The sequence below is a fragment of the Ambystoma mexicanum genome, chromosome 1p, assembly GCF_040938575.1.
Source record: "Ambystoma mexicanum isolate Mex_15411 chromosome 1p, UKY_AmexF1_1, whole genome shotgun sequence".
NCBI classification, from domain to species: Eukaryota; Metazoa; Chordata; class Amphibia; order Caudata; family Ambystomatidae; genus Ambystoma; species Ambystoma mexicanum.
In genome coordinates, this window is record NC_090921.1 from 1,218,037,824 (window position 1) to 1,218,054,811 (window position 16,988).

Genomic DNA, 16,988 nt, shown 5'->3' on the forward strand with positions numbered 1-16,988 from the left:
ACGTCCTTGAAAATGCTCAGTCAAAGAGATGTGTATCTGCAAGCTCCTGCATTAAGGCATATCCGGATAAAGATGACTGTCAAAAAACCTGCCAAGCCAATGCCCAATACACAAACTGTGGCACCGCCTGTCCCATTACCTGTGACAATTACAGTAACCCACCTAAAATATGTACATTGCAATGTGTGATAGGATGTGCTTGTAAAGATGGGTATGTTTTGGAAAATGCAACTTCACACAACTGCATTTCTCCAAGTGAATGCAAAAAGCCCTGCCCGAACAATTCACAATATAAGAAGTGTGGCACTGCCTGCCCCCTCACCTGTGGGAACTGTGGTAAACCTTTACGGTGTAGAGAACACTGTGTAACCGGATGCTTTTGCAATGAAGGGTATGTGCTTGAAAATGCATCTTCCAAACACTGCATTCCACAGAGTGAGTGCACAAAATCCTGCCAAGCCAATGCCCAATACACAAACTGTGGCACTGCCTGTCCCCTCACCTGTGAGAACTATGAACACCCTCCAGCATGCAGAAAGGTTTGTGTGCATGGATGCTTCTGTAATGAAGGGTATGTGCTTGCAAATGCAACTTCCAAACACTGCATTGCACAGAGTGAGTGCAAAAAACCCTGCCAAGCCAATGCCCAATACACAAACTGTGGCACCGCCTGTCCCATTACCTGTGACAATTACAGTAACCCACCTAAATTGTGTACATTGCAGTGTGTGACAGGATGTGCTTGCAAAGATGGGTATGTTTTGGAGAATGCAACGTCACAAAACTGCATTTCTCCAAGTGAATGCAAAAAGCCCTGCCTGGACAATGCACAATATACGACATGTGGCACTGCCTGTCCCCTCACCTGTCAAAACTATTATAACCCTCCAGTGTGCACAAAGAATTGTGTGAGTGGATGCTTCTGTAATGAAGGGTATGTGCTTGAAAATGCAACTTCCAAATATTGCATTGCACAGAGTGAGTGCAAACAATCCTGCCAAGCCAATGCCCAATACACAAACTGTGGCACCGCCTGTCCCATTACCTGTGACAATTACAGTAACCACCCTAAAATATGTACATTGCAATGTGTGATTGGATGTGCTTGTAAAGATGGGTATGTTTTGGAGAATGCAACTTCACAAAACTGCATTTCTCCAAGTGAATGCAAAAAGCCCTGCCTGGACAATGCGCAATATAAGACGTGTGGCACTGCCTGTCCCCTCACCTGTGAGAACTATGAACACCCTCCAGCATGCAGAAAGGTTTGTGTGCATGGATGCTTCTGTAATGAAGGGTATGTGCTTGAAAATGCAACTTCCAAACACTGCATTGCACAGAGTGAGTGCAAAAAATCCTGCCAAGCCAATGCCCAATACACAAACTGTGGCACCGCCTGTCCCATTACCTGTGACAATTACAGTAACCCACCTGAAATGTGTACATTGCAATGTGTGATTGGATGTGCTTGTAAAGATGGGTATGTTTTGCAAAATGCAACTTCGCAAAACTGCATTTCTCCAAGTGAATGCAAAAAGCCCTGCCTGGACAATGCACAATATAAGACGTGTGGCACTGCCTGTCCCCTCACCTGTGAAAATTATTATAACCCTCCAGTGTGCACAAAGAATTGTGTGAGTGGATGCTTCTGTAATGAAGGGTATGTGCTTGAAAATGCAACTTCCAAACACTGCATTGCACAGAGTGAGTGCAAAAAATCCTGCCAAGCCAATGCCCAATACACAAACTGTGGCACCGCCTGTCCCATTACCTGTGACAATTACAGTAACCATCCTAAAATATGTACATTGCAATGTGTGATTGGATGTGCTTGTAAAGATGGGTATGTTTTGGAAAATGCAACTTCACAAAACTGCATTTCTCCAAGTGAATGCAAAAAGCCCTGCCTGGACAATGCGCAATATAAGACGTGTGGCACTGCCTGTCCCCTCACCTGTGAAAATTATTATAACCCTCCAGTGTGCACAAAGAATTGTGTGAGTGGATGCTTCTGTAATGAAGGGTATGTGCTTGAAAATGCAACTTCCAAACACTGCATTGCACAGAGTGAGTGCAAAAAATCCTGCCAAGCCAATGCCCAATACACAAACTGTGGCACCGCCTGTCCCATTACCTGTGACAATTACAGTAACCATCCTAAAATATGTACATTGCAATGTGTGATTGGATGTGCTTGTAAAGATGGGTATGTTTTGGAAAATGCAACTTCACAAAACTGCATTTCTCCAAGTGAATGCAAAAAGCCCTGCCTGGACAATGCACAATATAAGACGTGTGGCACTGCCTGTCCCCTCACCTGTGAGAACTATGATAACCCTCAAGCATGCACAGATGATTGTGTGCATGGATGCTTCTGCAATGAAGGGTATGTGCTTGAAAATGCAACTTCCAAACGATGCATTCCACACAGTCAGTGCAAAAAACCCTGCCAAGCCAATGCCCAATACACAAACTGTGGCACCGCCTGTCCCATTACCTGTGACAATTACAGTAACCCACCTAAATTGTGTACATTGCAGTGTGTGACAGGATGTGCTTGCAAAGATGGGTATGTTTTGGAGAATGCAACGTCACAAAACTGCATTTCTCCAAGTGAATGCAAAAAGCCCTGCCTGGACAATGCGCAATATAAGACGTGTGGCACTGCCTGTCCCCTCACCTGTGAGAACTATTATAACCCTCCAGTGTGCACAAAGAATTGTGTGAGTGGATGCTTCTGTAATGAAGGGTATGTGCTTGAAAATGCAACTTCCAAATACTGCATTGCACAGAGTGAGTGCAAACAATCCTGCCAAGCCAATGCCCAATACACAAACTGTGGCACCGCCTGTCCCATTACCTGTGACAATTACAGTAACCCACCTAAAATATGTACATTGCAATGTGTGATTGGATGTGCTTGTAAAGATGGGTATGTTTTGGAGAATGCAACTTCACAAAACTGCATTTCTCCAAGTGAATGCAAAAAGCCCTGCCTGGACAATGCGCAATATAAGACGTGTGGCACTGCCTGTCCCCTCACCTGTGAGAACTATAAACACCCTCCAGCATGCAGAAAGGTTTGTGTGCATGGATGCTTCTGTAATGAAGGGTATGTGCTTGAAAATGCAACTTCCAAACACTGCATTGCACAGAGTGAGTGCAAAAAATCCTGCCAAGCCAATGCCCAATACACAAACTGTAGCACTGCCTGTCCCATTACCTGTGACAATTACAGTAACCCACCTAAAATATGTACATTGCAATGTGTGATTGGATGTGCTTGTAAAGATGGGTATGTTTTGGAAAATGCAACTTCACAAAACTGCATTTCTCCAAGTGAATGCAAAAAGCCCTGCCTGGACAATGCACAATATAAGACGTGTGGTACTGTCTGCCCCCTCACCTGTGAGAACTATGATAACCCTCCAGTGTGCACAAAGAATTGTGTGAGTGGATGCTTCTGTAATGAAGGGTATGTGCTTGAAAATGCAACATCCAAACACTGCATTCCACACAGTCAGTGCAAAAAACCCTGCCAAGCCAATGCCCAATACACAAACTGTGGCACCGCCTGTCCCATTACCTGTGACAATTACAGTAACCCACCTAAAATATGTACATTGCAATGTGTGATTGGATGTGCTTGTAAAGATGGGTATGTTTTGGAGAATGCAACGTCACAAAACTGCATTTCTCCAAGTGAATGCAAAAAGCCCTGCCTGGACAATGCGCAATATAAGACGTGTGGCACTGCCTGTCCCCTCACCTGTGAGAACTATTATAACCCTCCAGTGTGCACAAAGAATTGTGTGAGTGGATGCTTCTGTAATGAAGGGTATGTGCTTGAAAATGCAACTTCCAAATACTGCATTGCACAGAGTGAGTGCAAAAAATCCTGCCAAGCCAATGCCCAATACACAAACTGTGGCACCGCCTGTCCCATTACCTGTGACAATTACAGTAACCCACCTGAAATGTGTACATTGCAATGTGTGATTGGATGTGCTTGTAAAGATGGGTATGTTTTGGAAAATGCAACTTCGCAAAACTGCATTTCTCCAAGTGAATGCAAAAAGCCCTGCCTGGACAATGCACAATATAAGACGTGTGGCACTGCCTGTCCCCTCACCTGTGAAAATTATTATAACCCTCCAGGGTGCACAAAGAATTGTGTGAGTGGATGCTTCTGTAATGAAGGGTATGTCCTTGAAAATGCAACATCCAAACACTGCATTCCACACAGTCAGTGCAAAAAACCCTGCCAAGCCAATGCCCAATACACAAACTGTGGCACCGCCTGTCCCATTACCTGTGACAATTACAGTAACCCACCTAAATTGTGTACATTGCAGTGTGTGACAGGATGTGCTTGCAAAGATGGGTATGTTTTGGAGAATGCAACGTCACAAAACTGCATTTCTCCAAGTGAATGCAAAAAGCCCTGCCTGGACAATGCGCAATATAAGACGTGTGGCACTGCCTGTCCCCTCACCTGTGAGAACTATTATAACCCTCCAGTGTGCACAAAGAATTGTGTGAGTGGATGCTTCTGTAATGAAGGGTATGTGCTTGAAAATGCAACTTCCAAATACTGCATTGCACAGAGTGAGTGCAAACAATCCTGCCAAGCCAATGCCCAATACACAAACTGTGGCACCGCCTGTCCCATTACCTGTGACAATTACAGTAACCCACCTAAAATATGTACATTGCAATGTGTGATTGGATGTGCTTGTAAAGATGGGTATGTTTTGGAGAATGCAACTTCACAAAACTGCATTTCTCCAAGTGAATGCAAAAAGCCCTGCCTGGACAATGCGCAATATAAGACGTGTGGCACTGCCTGTCCCCTCACCTGTGAGAACTATAAACACCCTCCAGCATGCAGAAAGGTTTGTGTGCATGGATGCTTCTGTAATGAAGGGTATGTGCTTGAAAATGCAACTTCCAAACACTGCATTGCACAGAGTGAGTGCAAAAAATCCTGCCAAGCCAATGCCCAATACACAAACTGTAGCACTGCCTGTCCCATTACCTGTGACAATTACAGTAACCCACCTAAAATATGTACATTGCAATGTGTGATTGGATGTGCTTGTAAAGATGGGTATGTTTTGGAAAATGCAACTTCACAAAACTGCATTTCTCCAAGTGAATGCAAAAAGCCCTGCCTGGACAATGCACAATATAAGACGTGTGGCACTGCCTGTCCCCTCACCTGTGAAAATTATTATAACCCTCCAGTGTGCACAAAGAATTGTGTGAGTGGATGCTTCTGTAATGAAGGGTATGTGCTTGAAAATGCAACTTCCAAATACTGCATTGCACAGAGTGAGTGCAAAAAATCCTGCCAAGCCAATGCCCAATACACAAACTGTAGCACTGCCTGTCCCATTACCTGTGACAATTACAGTAACCATCCTAAAATATGTACATTGCAATGTGTGATTGGATGTGCTTGTAAAGATGGGTATGTTTTGGAAAATGCAACTTCACAAAACTGCATTTCTCCAAGTGAATGCAAAAAGCCCTGCCTGGACAATGCACAATATAAGACGTGTGGCACTGCCTGTCCCCTCACCTGTGAAAATTATTATAACCCTCCAGTGTGCACAAAGAATTGTGTGAGTGGATGCTTCTGTAATGAAGGGTATGTGCTTGAAAATGCAACTTCCAAATACTGCATTGCACAGAGTCAGTGCAAAAAATCCTGCCAAGCCAATGCCCAATACACAAACTGTGGCACCGCCTGTCCCATTACCTGTGACAATTACAGTAACCCACCTGAAATGTGTACATTGCAATGTGTGATTGGATGTGCTTGTAAAGATGGGTATGTTTTGGAAAATGCAACTTCGCAAAACTGCATTTCTCCAAGTGAATGCAAAAAGCCCTGCCTGGACAATGCACAATATAAGACGTGTGGCACTGCCTGTCCCCTCACCTGTGAAAATTATTATAACCCTCCAGGGTGCACAAAGAATTGTGTGAGTGGATGCTTCTGTAATGAAGGGTATGTGCTTGCAAATGCAACTTCCAAATACTGCATTGCACAGAGTGAGTGCAAAAAATCCTGCCAAGCCAATGCCCAATACACAAACTGTGGCACCGCCTGTCCCATTACCTGTGACAATTACAGTAACCCACCTAAAATATGTACATTGCAATGTGTGATAGGATGTGCTTGTAAAGATGGGTATGTTTTGGAAAATGCAACTTCAAAAAACTGCATTTCTCCAAGTGAATGCAAAAAGCCCTGCCTGGAAAATGCAAAATATAAGATGCGTGGCACTGCCTGCCCCCTCACCTGTGAAAACTATTATAACCCCCCAGTGTGCACAAAGAAATGTGTGAGTGGATGCTTCTGCAATGAAGGGTATGTCCTTGAAAATGCAACTTCCAAACACTGCATTGCACAGAGTGAGTGCAAAAAATCCTGCCAGGCCAATGCCCAATACACAAACTGTGGCACTGCCTGTCCCATTACCTGTGACAATTACAGTAACCCACCTAAAATATGTACATTGCAATGTGTGATTGGATGTGCTTGTAAAGATGGGTATGTTTTGGAAAATGCAACTTCGCAAAACTGCATTTCTCCAAGTAAATGCAAAAAGCCCTGCCTGGACAATGCGCAATATTAGACGTGTGGCACTGCCTGTCCCCTCACCTGTGAAAATTATTATAACCCTCCAGTGTGCACAAATAATTGTGTGAGTGGATGCTTCTGTAATGAAGGGTATGTCCTTGAAAATGCAACTTCCAAACACTGTATTGCACAGAGTGCATGCAAACAATCCTGCCAAGCCAATGCCCAATACACAAACTGTGGCACCGCCTGTCCCATTACCTGTGACAATTACAGTAACCCACCTAAAATATGTACATTGCAATGTGTGATAGGATGTGCTTGTAAAGATGGGTATGTTTTGGAAAATGCAACTTCGCAAAACTGCATTCCTCCAAGTGAATGCAAAAAGCCCTGCCTGGACAATGCACAATATAAGACGTGTGGCACTGCCTGTCCCCTCACCTGTGAAAATTATTATAACCCTCCAGTGTGCACAAAGAATTGTGTGAGTGGATGCTTCTGTAATGAAGGGTATGTCCTTGAAAATGCAACTTCCAAACACTGTATTGCACAGAGTGCATGCAAAAAATCCTGCCAAGCCAATGCCCAATACAAAAACGGTGGCACCGCCTGTCCCATTACCTGTGACAATTACAGTAACCCACCTAAAATATGTACATTGCAATGTGTGATAGGATGTGCTTGTAAAGATGGGTATGTTTTGGAAAATGCAACTTCGCAAAACTGCATTCCTCCAAGTGAATGCAAAAAGCCCTGCCTGGACAATGCACAATATAAGACGTGTGGCACTGCCTGTCCCCTCCCCTGTGAGAACTATGAACACCCTCCAGCATGCAGAAAGGTTTGTGTGCATGGATGCTTCTGTAATGAAGGGTATGTGCTTGAAAATGCAACTTCCAAACACTGCATTCCACAGAGTGCATGCAAAAAATCCTGCCAACCCAATGCCCAATACACAAACTGTAGCACTGCCTGTCCCATTACCTGTGACAATTACAGTAACCCACCTGAAATGTGTACATTGCAGTGTGTGACAGGATGTGCTTGTAAAGATGGGTATGTTTTGGAAAATGCAACTTCACAAAACTGCATTTCTCCAAGTGAATGCAAAAAGCCCTGCCTGGACAATGCACAATATAAAACAAGTGGCACTGCCTGCCCCCTCACCTGTGAGAACTATGGTAAACCTTTAAGATGTACAGATCAGTGTGTACCCGGATGCTTCTGCAATGAAGGGTATGTGCTTGAGAATAAAACTAGCAATCGCTGCATTCTAAAGACTGACTGTAGAAAACCATGCAAGGAGAATGCTCACTATACGCAGTGTGGCACTGCCTGTCCCCTTACCTGCAATAATTATGCCAACCATTCCAAGTCCTGCACAAAGCAGTGCGAGGTTGGTTGTGTCTGTGATGATGGGTATGTCTTGGAAAATGAAAGCTCTGATCTCTGTGTGCATCTGAGGGCCTGCAAATCACCTTGCCAAGGCAATGCTCACTATGAGACATGTGGAACTGCTTGTCCGAAAAATTGTGCCGATGTCACAAAGCCAACCCGGCGCCCATGCACACTGCATTGCAAGCGAGGCTGTTTCTGCAATGAAGGTTACGTCTTGGAAAATGCTGCAGCCAGGGTCTGTGTGAATGAGAGCATCTGTAAAGCATGTGAGGCGCACAGCCACTTTAGCACCTGCGCATCTGCCTGCCCCCTCAACTGCCAAAAATACAAGAACCCACCTAAAATATGCACGCTCATCTGTCTTAGTGGATGCGTTTGTGAGGAAGGCTATATTTTCAAGTCTGGAAAATCTGGCCCCTGTGTACGTTCAAGTGAGTGTTCAGAGCCCAAACCAACCCATGAACCTCCACAAAAGGGACACACACCAACGGACAAATGTTTTAACTGAATAACATCAATGGGTTTCAAACTCCGTGATGTGTCCTCAAAGAAATCTCTTGGATGTTCCCACTAAAGCATTTTAGCGAAAGCATAGCACGCAGTAGGATTTCAGGGTCGCTGATGCGATTCGTATGAGACGTCATTGTTGATTGGTCTCTTGGGTTTGTTGATGGGCGGCTTAACTTCACTCTTCATTCTGACCATGCTTGATATTTGGTGCAACAATCGTATCTACTGCTTTGCTCTAGGGCACACTGTGTGCTCTGATAATTGAAAATCCGATTTCTTTACTATCAAACCAGAACAGTCTTTCAACACTTACTTGTTTGCCTTGTACTTACAGCGCTGATATCCGAGGATATGTGTTTGCTGTCCCCTCCATGAGAAGCAATGCCCCTAACAAATAGCAAATGCCCAGAGTTGAAAAATGCTCACATAGAGTGGTAGCACAGATTTCCACGTACATGTGAAATTGTGCACGGACACAAGATATGGGGCAACGAGTCATAACTTCCATATCATGTTAATCAATTCTATCTAAATCTGTTAATTCTGTTGGGTATTTTCTCTGTTCACATAACACACAGTAAGACATAGTCTCATGATGTAGCTGATGACATCACTATTTGTTTCTTTAATTATGGTTTTATGGACACTTTCTTTTAGCCTCAGGTTCACTGATGAACATCACTAATTCTTAACGGATCCACACTTTTATTGGATGATTGAAATATCTTGTAGTTGCCAGGGCACACCATGTCCCACATCTTGTATATCTGTGTGAAGTGGGAGGGCTGGGTTAGAGCTCAAGTGGAGCTTGGCCGTGCAGGCATATCGAAGCGCCATAAACTTGTCTGACAGAAAGAACCTGGCTGTCAGCTAGTCATCAAGCTTCAGCCATCGATCCACCCACGTGCTGGCTGCACATTTCACGTCATAGGACTTAAACGGTCAAGCACCTGAAATGGCTGCTCTGCAGCTGCATCTGTTTCCCTTGCTCGAGCGTTGCGGTTTGGGACACCAAAGTTGCTAAACCACCGCCTGCTTTCTGGCTTCAGCTGGGCCTAAAATGAGGCATGGCAGACAAGTCACAGGGAAAGGTGCTTCAAGAGCATCCCATTCCGGTGAGCTTCCTGCTGAGCATCACGGACGCGCTCTGGTATGAGCACAGCACACGCCCTCAAAACAGGAGCTTTTCCCTTGAATGCCAGGCAGTGCCAGACATCTAGTTTCTGTTGTAGGTTCCTCGTTTAATCCTCGCTATTAAGTCCCACTTCCCTCTATTATATGTTCACTGATTAATTCACAACAGAGCTACCTGTTGTAACTAACACACACTTGGCCTACTCCTTTAGAACATGTTCAATCCACTGAGTAGTTTCCTAGTTTTCTGGCTTACACCACTGGGGAGTTTATTAAGTCGAAATAAGTTGGAGATACCTTGAGGTGCTCAAGTACTTATATCAGAAGTGGCAATAATCCAGTCCTTTGCTTCCTACCCTTAAGAGATATCTATTCCACTCACATCCTTAACCGATAACCCTCTTACACATAAATTGCAATGTTGGCCTCCCTTCCCAGCCACAAGCCACATGGTGTGAGATTAAATGTGACTGCTGTCCCATGAGATGCCATGTGTGTAATGGCTCTGACCCTTGAGCACAGCTTCACTCCCAAGTCAAATTCGAGATCCATGCACAGAGCTCTCAGAACACCCAGGGATCAAGAGTGAAGCCAAGCACCCTCATACCCACCCTTAGGCTGCAAGCAATATAGTAATCGCCATGTCTCTGCAGTGAGGCTCCTGTGTGTTGCAATGATATTGTTATCTTCTCTTTACCTTCCTATCAAGGAGTTCACATTGGATATCCAGGTCCTACATGGACTGAACGCTGTAAAACAAATGCACTTGGGAACACTGCGCTTCTTGAAAGTCTCTGTCTTATTGTTTAAAAAAGGAACCAGTGAACAATACAGGAAATGCCCAGGAAATGTTGACTCTCACCTTAAAGCTGTCCCTACTATCACTGAAATCACAGCCCTATGTCAAAACCAGAATTCTTCAAGGACCTTCCGTTTGGATCTTCTCTGTGTATACAAAATACCCAGACTGTTTTGATTGCCAGAATCAGGTCTAAAATTACATAATGTCAATTACACTCTGATTAACACTGTTCTGTTTTTGTATGTGATTGAGAAATAAAATTCCATTTTAAAAACCTTAGCTATGTACAAGAGGTTATTCATGGTCCTGTATTACCATCAAAGCTTAAGTAGAATTGCATGTTGAAACGTCCTCGGTGGCTGAAATCCGGGACTGCACATTGGTAAGGCAAAGCAATTGCTTGATCTCCCAACCACCCCCCTCCCCCCACACACACACACTGACCTGCTACATTGCCGTTGTCGCCTGTCTCCACCAGCTGTGGACAAGGCACAGAAACAAAGCGGGGCACATTTAATCTTACACTTGTGCAAGACCTGTACAGTTCTTGAATGCAAAGTTATAGTCCTTCAAATCACCCTCTTTTTAATTTGGTAATTACTAGGGGATATATGTACATCGGTCATTGCCTCTCTTATCAGAAATCAGAATTCTGATCAATAAATTAAATCCACCATTGTTGATGTAATGCTGTCACTACCACATTGATCAATCACCACCCAACTATCTAGGGGACGCCGTCCGGTAAGAGGGCAGCCAATAGCACTCACATTTGATGCAATGATAAACATGTATTGGATTGGATTTATGTATTGCATTCATTGATAATGTTTGAAAATCTTCAAGAACACATTGGAAATGCAAGTCTTGCAAAGATGTTAGAACGTCCATCAAACATGATGTGACTCTAGCAGAATGAACATGCCTTTCTTTAGCCATTTTTGTGCACTTTGCTCCTGTTATGGTGTGTGGGCACACCCTAACTCCTCACTGGAAACGTGGCATGAGTAAAGAGTGAGGCATTAAGAAACAACAAAGCACAATGTTTTCTATGCAGCTTCAGGTCTCAGGGTGGGCATTGTTTCACAATTGAATGTACCTTTTTTTAAGCTCTAGCACAGGTAAACTGTTCTAAGTGATGCGTCCTTGGACACTATACATTGTAAAACAAGCATGCACGCATAGTTTCTACAGGATGTAAACAATCCTAAACACGCATGTGGTAAAGATAATCAAATGGAGATTGGAGGACTGCTTTAAATCGGCTATGGAGAGCTATGGCTCCTTGGAGGCACACCCGAGACCTTGGTGTAGATCAGTTGCCTTGTGATGGCGAGAACAACTCCTGAAACATTGCTTCTTCCATGTCTGGTTCTGCTGCATTCTGCTAATTATTTCTACAAATGTCCCCATTCACTGAGATCACTATACCACTCTCCTCTTTCCTTGTAGCAGAGGTGCTGTCTTTGACAACATACTAATTCATGCAACAACTTACATTCTGCCCGTGCCTGAAAAAAATGTAATTTTCTGCTCTGCCAAAAATGAGGAAAGTAGTACATCCAAAAGCAGAATTACATGCTGTGCTGCCTTCCGTTTTCATTGCTTTCACTCAGATGAGGCACACCCTCACCTTGATGCCGCTGGCAATGATAACGTTTTCTTTAAGCTTAGGTGTGCTAACTGTACCAGTAGATTCAGATGCGGGCCGTACAACCTCCTGTAACGCTGCTCTGCAAGTTATACCTGGGCCTACCTAAGCCTCTATAACTACTTTGAAAATACGTGTGTTGTTCCGCACCCCAATGCACTCGCATACCTTCATTTTCTCATGTGCTAATACATACATGGCTTATTTGCTGCATGTGCATCCCATCATTCCCCATTTAGTTAATCCTCTATTAACTAACCCAGAAACATCCCTTCTTCTATAATCATCATTTTTGGGCACCCACACAGTGCACACGTGAAGTAAACCTCACCCATTTTGGGCATATTTTTCTAGGGTACAGGTGAGGTAAAGAGAATGGCTATCCCCAGCTAAATGGGCCCGATGCTCGACATCACTTTCCGGATCTGGTGGGGGCAAAGTTAATGTCCCTGGGGGATCCATGGAATGTTAAATTATCACCATTTGTGGTCGGTCTGTACTGTATGATTGTGTATACTAGCTTTGTGATAGGAGGTGCTGCACCTGTCTTTATCGATACCATCATCATGGCACTGTTCGGGAGAGTCTTGGTGAAACACCATAGGACCATCTGGCATGTGCAGAAAATAAGCAGCAGTAACACTACTATAGTTACGTTCACCGCTATTCGTAGCCAGGTTAGGGCCCAGGACAACATGTTAAACCAATCATCAGCACCTGCTTCGGTCTCCATTCCGGTCTTCATTTTTGTAGAGCCCCTATTCAGTGGGACTAGTACCCATTGTCTGCATCAGATCCTGCTTTGTATCATTTGCCAACTGGATCCTTTCCCACCACACATCTGCAACCATTTGGCATTGGCTGCAGCCTGAATACCTGGCACTAAAAGGGAGGCAAAGAACATTTCTGTCTTCATAGAGAGGTGATATTTGGCTGGGGTGGCCTTCGACAGTTTGGAATATTCTTCAGACAAGTAATTAGATTGTTTCCAGCTGCTTCGTTTTATTTAGTGGGTCTTTCACCGTACTTGCGGGAGTTTTGGATGGCTCTGGTCCTGGCATATTAATTATAGACTGGTGTGCGTCAGGAACCACTAAGACAGATTAATGCAGGGTAGTTAGTGAACAAGTTCCTCACCATGACGGTGGAAGATCCATGTAGGTTTGCTGGCCAAAAACCCAGAATATGTCCATAAGAGCAGATGTTCCTTAGCTAAAATCAGGGATGAATAACATTGTGTTGTACTTGCTGTTAGTTCCCACAGGAACAGTGCCAGTTCCTTTGAAGCAAAATGCATATTATGCTACTGTCTGCATCTTCACTGGAGTCTCTTTTGCTTCGATCCATATTAGCTGTGACACGTTTGTAAACCATATGAACACTCCTGAAAGAAGAACACATGCTCTACTTAAAATGCTTTCTTAAAAACGGTTAAAGTTGCTGTGGATCTGGCAATGGGGGAGCTGTATGAGGTGCCTTCCGGACATCAGAAAGGTGAACCTAATACTGCAACACCTTTAACCTGGTTAAATCTGGGTTGACTACAATGCCGGACAAGGTTTCCTACTTAGATGGTGTCTCCAGGTAGGATCTACAGGGGCTTTTAGCTTGCTTTCGTTGTTGGGTGCTGTGCCATCCACCAACTCTTCCCTTTTTGGTGCTATCAGTCGAGAGAGAACTTTTATGCATCTAGTTTACTGATGCAAATACCCTACAAACTCCTCTCCCAAAGTATTTGCAGACCTGTGAGCATCAGATGCAATAAGTGTCAGTGAAAGTGGCATGTGCCTTGTCCTCCGTGTCTCACAATTTCATGAGGTGAGAGGTGATGATCTTTGCAGAGTTGTGTTCTCAAACTGAACAAAGCCATGGATAAACAACAGACCCAGTTCTTTTTGAGGGTCACGCACATTTTGGACAGTTTCCACTTAAGAAGTGCATTCATCCATTCAACAATCCTGTTGGCTTGAGCATGATAAATGGAGCACATCTAATGCTGAATGTCTTACAATGCAACTATATATTTAAATAGCTTGTTTAAGAAGTGAGTGCTGTTATCAGTTATAAGTACTTTACACACTGCCCAGTGGAGGAACACTTCTCGAACTAGAAATGTAGCCACTGATATAACATCTGGATGGGCACATGGCCCTGCCTCTATCCACCTGGAGAACGGGCATACAATGGCAATGAGGTATCTGTAGGTGTTGCATCTTTCTCCATATCGATAAAATCTATATGAAGCACACGGAACAGTCCACTGGGGCGAGGTAATGTGCCTTGCATGGTCCTCGACATTTGCCCTGTGTTACAGAGGTGTCATGTAGGACAGTTAGCAACAAAAACATTCAATAATTCCTGCAGGTTCGGAACAAACCAATCCTCCTGAATGTCTGTGGCAATATGCTGCTTAGACACATGCGCTAGGTGATGAAGCTGCTCAAAAGCGACCATTATCAACTCTCGGCATCACTACTTTGCCTGTGATGACCTGTATTCAGATAAGATCAGTAGGTGATTGCATATATCCCCTTTTTCTCACCACTCTTTCTCTTCTTGGGGTGCCCATCTCTGTAGTTCAATAATTTGAGTGGCTGGTACAGCAGTATATGGAACTTCGAATTGTACTTGTAAACTTGCTATTTGTGGATAGACCATCATGTCTGGCACAGGGAAATACACTGCTGCATTGGCTGCCTGATCTGCTGCTTTGTTTCAGAGAAAAAGGGGGTCTGTGCTGTTAGTAATTGTGGCACGAGAGAGGCAATACATCCATCTGTCTATTTGTGCCGCATGTTGCACTGTCAACCTATGAGCCCTACAAAACCCTTTCCTCTTCCATTGAGATAATCCTGAATGCACAGTGGTGCTGACATAAACTGAATCAGATAATATTGTCATTCCTCACCATTGAGATGCTTCCAGTGCTTCAATTAGGGCAATGAGCTCTGCAGCTTGGGCAGAACCAATACCTCATACTCTCCATCTTTTAGGTGGACTACTCATGCTCCCATATGTCTTTTGCCCATCTCCTGGTCTATGGTCACTGAACGAACCATGAAGAATACTTCCCCCTCCTCAAGATCACAGTCCCTCACCTTAGTTATGTCATCATCGGGTCCCTCATAGGTAACACAATCATGCACTTTGTCCGCCTCATTAATTGGTTCAGTGAGAAAAGAATCTGGATTGGCAATTCCACACCTAACAATGTGAATGGATGGGCTTGATGAAATCACTTTGTAAGCTGAAACGTTCTGTGTAGTCAATGTAGATTTGGACCTCTCAAGAATTGCGAATACTGGGCCTCATTGCAAGTCCGGAGGTGGCCGTGCCGGAAAAACCGGCAGGCTGCCGCTGGACCTGAAATACCATTCAACCTCCATGATGTCATAAATCACCAATGTATCAATTGAAAAGGATACGTTAACCAAAAAAAGATACAATTGGTAGGGCTCTTCCGGATCCTTGTTCACACGACTTGATTGTAGGGAAGTCAAATTAGACCTTCCAAATGATACAACTCTCTGACTGATGAAACAGGCAGAGAGATGGATCACAGGAAAGGGCGTGGGTATTGTATCGGAAGTCCGCCTAGGATAAAGTATCATAAGTAACTGTCCCAACTCTAATCACTATGATAGCACAGTATTAGCATTAATTCAAAACACTGACCTTATGGCAAGAACTGAAGTATCCAACAAAAGTCTCTTAAAGAAAACCAGGAGTTGAACCAACGACAAAGGAGGGGAAGATTAGTAAGGGAGACTTATCCCGAACGGCACGAGGCTCACGCTAGATACCGGGTTGGTGCACCACAGGATAGCGTCCAAAGTACTGTGCACAATCACCTTCCAATAGTTCATGAAATACTTCCTTTCCCACGAAGAACAAAAAATAGAAGTTCACCTGTTAACTATCACAGGTACCAAAGGTTCAAAGTAGTTCAGAAAACCACGTGCAGGATTGCACGCGACAGCGTACACGCAGCCAGGACAGCCGCACTTGGAGACAGCGTTTGCTTGTGGAGAATTGGCACGTGAACAGGATACACGCAGCCAAGGACAGCCATGCTTGAAGACAGCATCCGCATGGAGATTTGGCACCGAACATGATACACGCAGCCCAGGACAGCCGCGCTTGAAGACAGCGTCCGCGTGGAGATTTGGCACGCGAACAGGATACACGCAGCCCAGGACAGCCACACTTGAAGACAGCGTCAGCGTGGATATTTGGCACGCGAACAGGATACACGCAGCCCAGGACAGCCGCGCTTGAAGACAGCGTCCGCGTGGAGAATTGGCACGCAAACAGGATACACGACGCCCAGGACAGCCACGCTTGAAGACAGCATCCGCGTGGAGATTTGGCACGCGAACAGGATACACGCAGCCCAGGACAGCCACTCTTGAAGACAGCGTCCATGTGGAGATTTGGCACGCAAACAGGATACAGGTAGCCCAGGACAGCCGCGCTTGAAGACAGCGTCCGCGTGGAGATTTGACAAGCGAACACGATACACGCAGCCCAGGACAGCCGCGCTTGGAGACAGCGTTCGCATGTGGATAAGAACGCGAAACGGATACACGGCTCCAGGAATTAGCGTGTGGAGAAAAACACTCTACAAAAGGCCAAAGAAGTAGCTGAAGGGAATGCGAGGACGCAGGTCCAGAGTACAGCTACAAAAACGCCAAAAATGATTTAATCAGAAGCAGCAAGCAACGTTTCCACGCTGCTTATGTACGTACTGCCGTAACACATGTGACGGAACTAAGTCACGTGAATTTAACGACATGAAAAATGCAGACGCCGTTTTCCTGGCAATGCATCAAACAACCTCCATTTCGAATAGAACGGTCTAGCGGTTCTATGGGCGTAACTCATTCTGTATGGAGAGG

General features: G+C 44.6%; 2 protein-coding genes across 2 annotated transcripts in view; both read left to right on the plus strand.

The window, feature by feature from the left end:
- Positions 1–10,718, plus strand: part of LOC138452086 (cysteine-rich venom protein 6-like) — a 270,264-nt gene extending 259,546 nt beyond the window's left edge. Inside the window, exon 6 of the mRNA XM_069604951.1 lies at positions 10,347–10,718. Coding sequence (XP_069461052.1) covers positions 10,347–10,383 — 37 coding nt within the window. The 3' untranslated portion in view covers positions 10,384–10,718. The remainder of the gene's footprint in view (positions 1–10,346) is intronic.
- LOC138566362 (zonadhesin-like) lies at positions 3–7,739 on the plus strand (the record flags this gene model as incomplete). The annotated part of the gene is made up of 1 exon (XM_069643952.1): positions 3–7,739. A coding segment is annotated over one exon (6,645 nt), but the record flags the coding sequence as incomplete, so codon positions are not given.
- Positions 10,719–16,988: the final 6,270 nt, after the last annotated feature.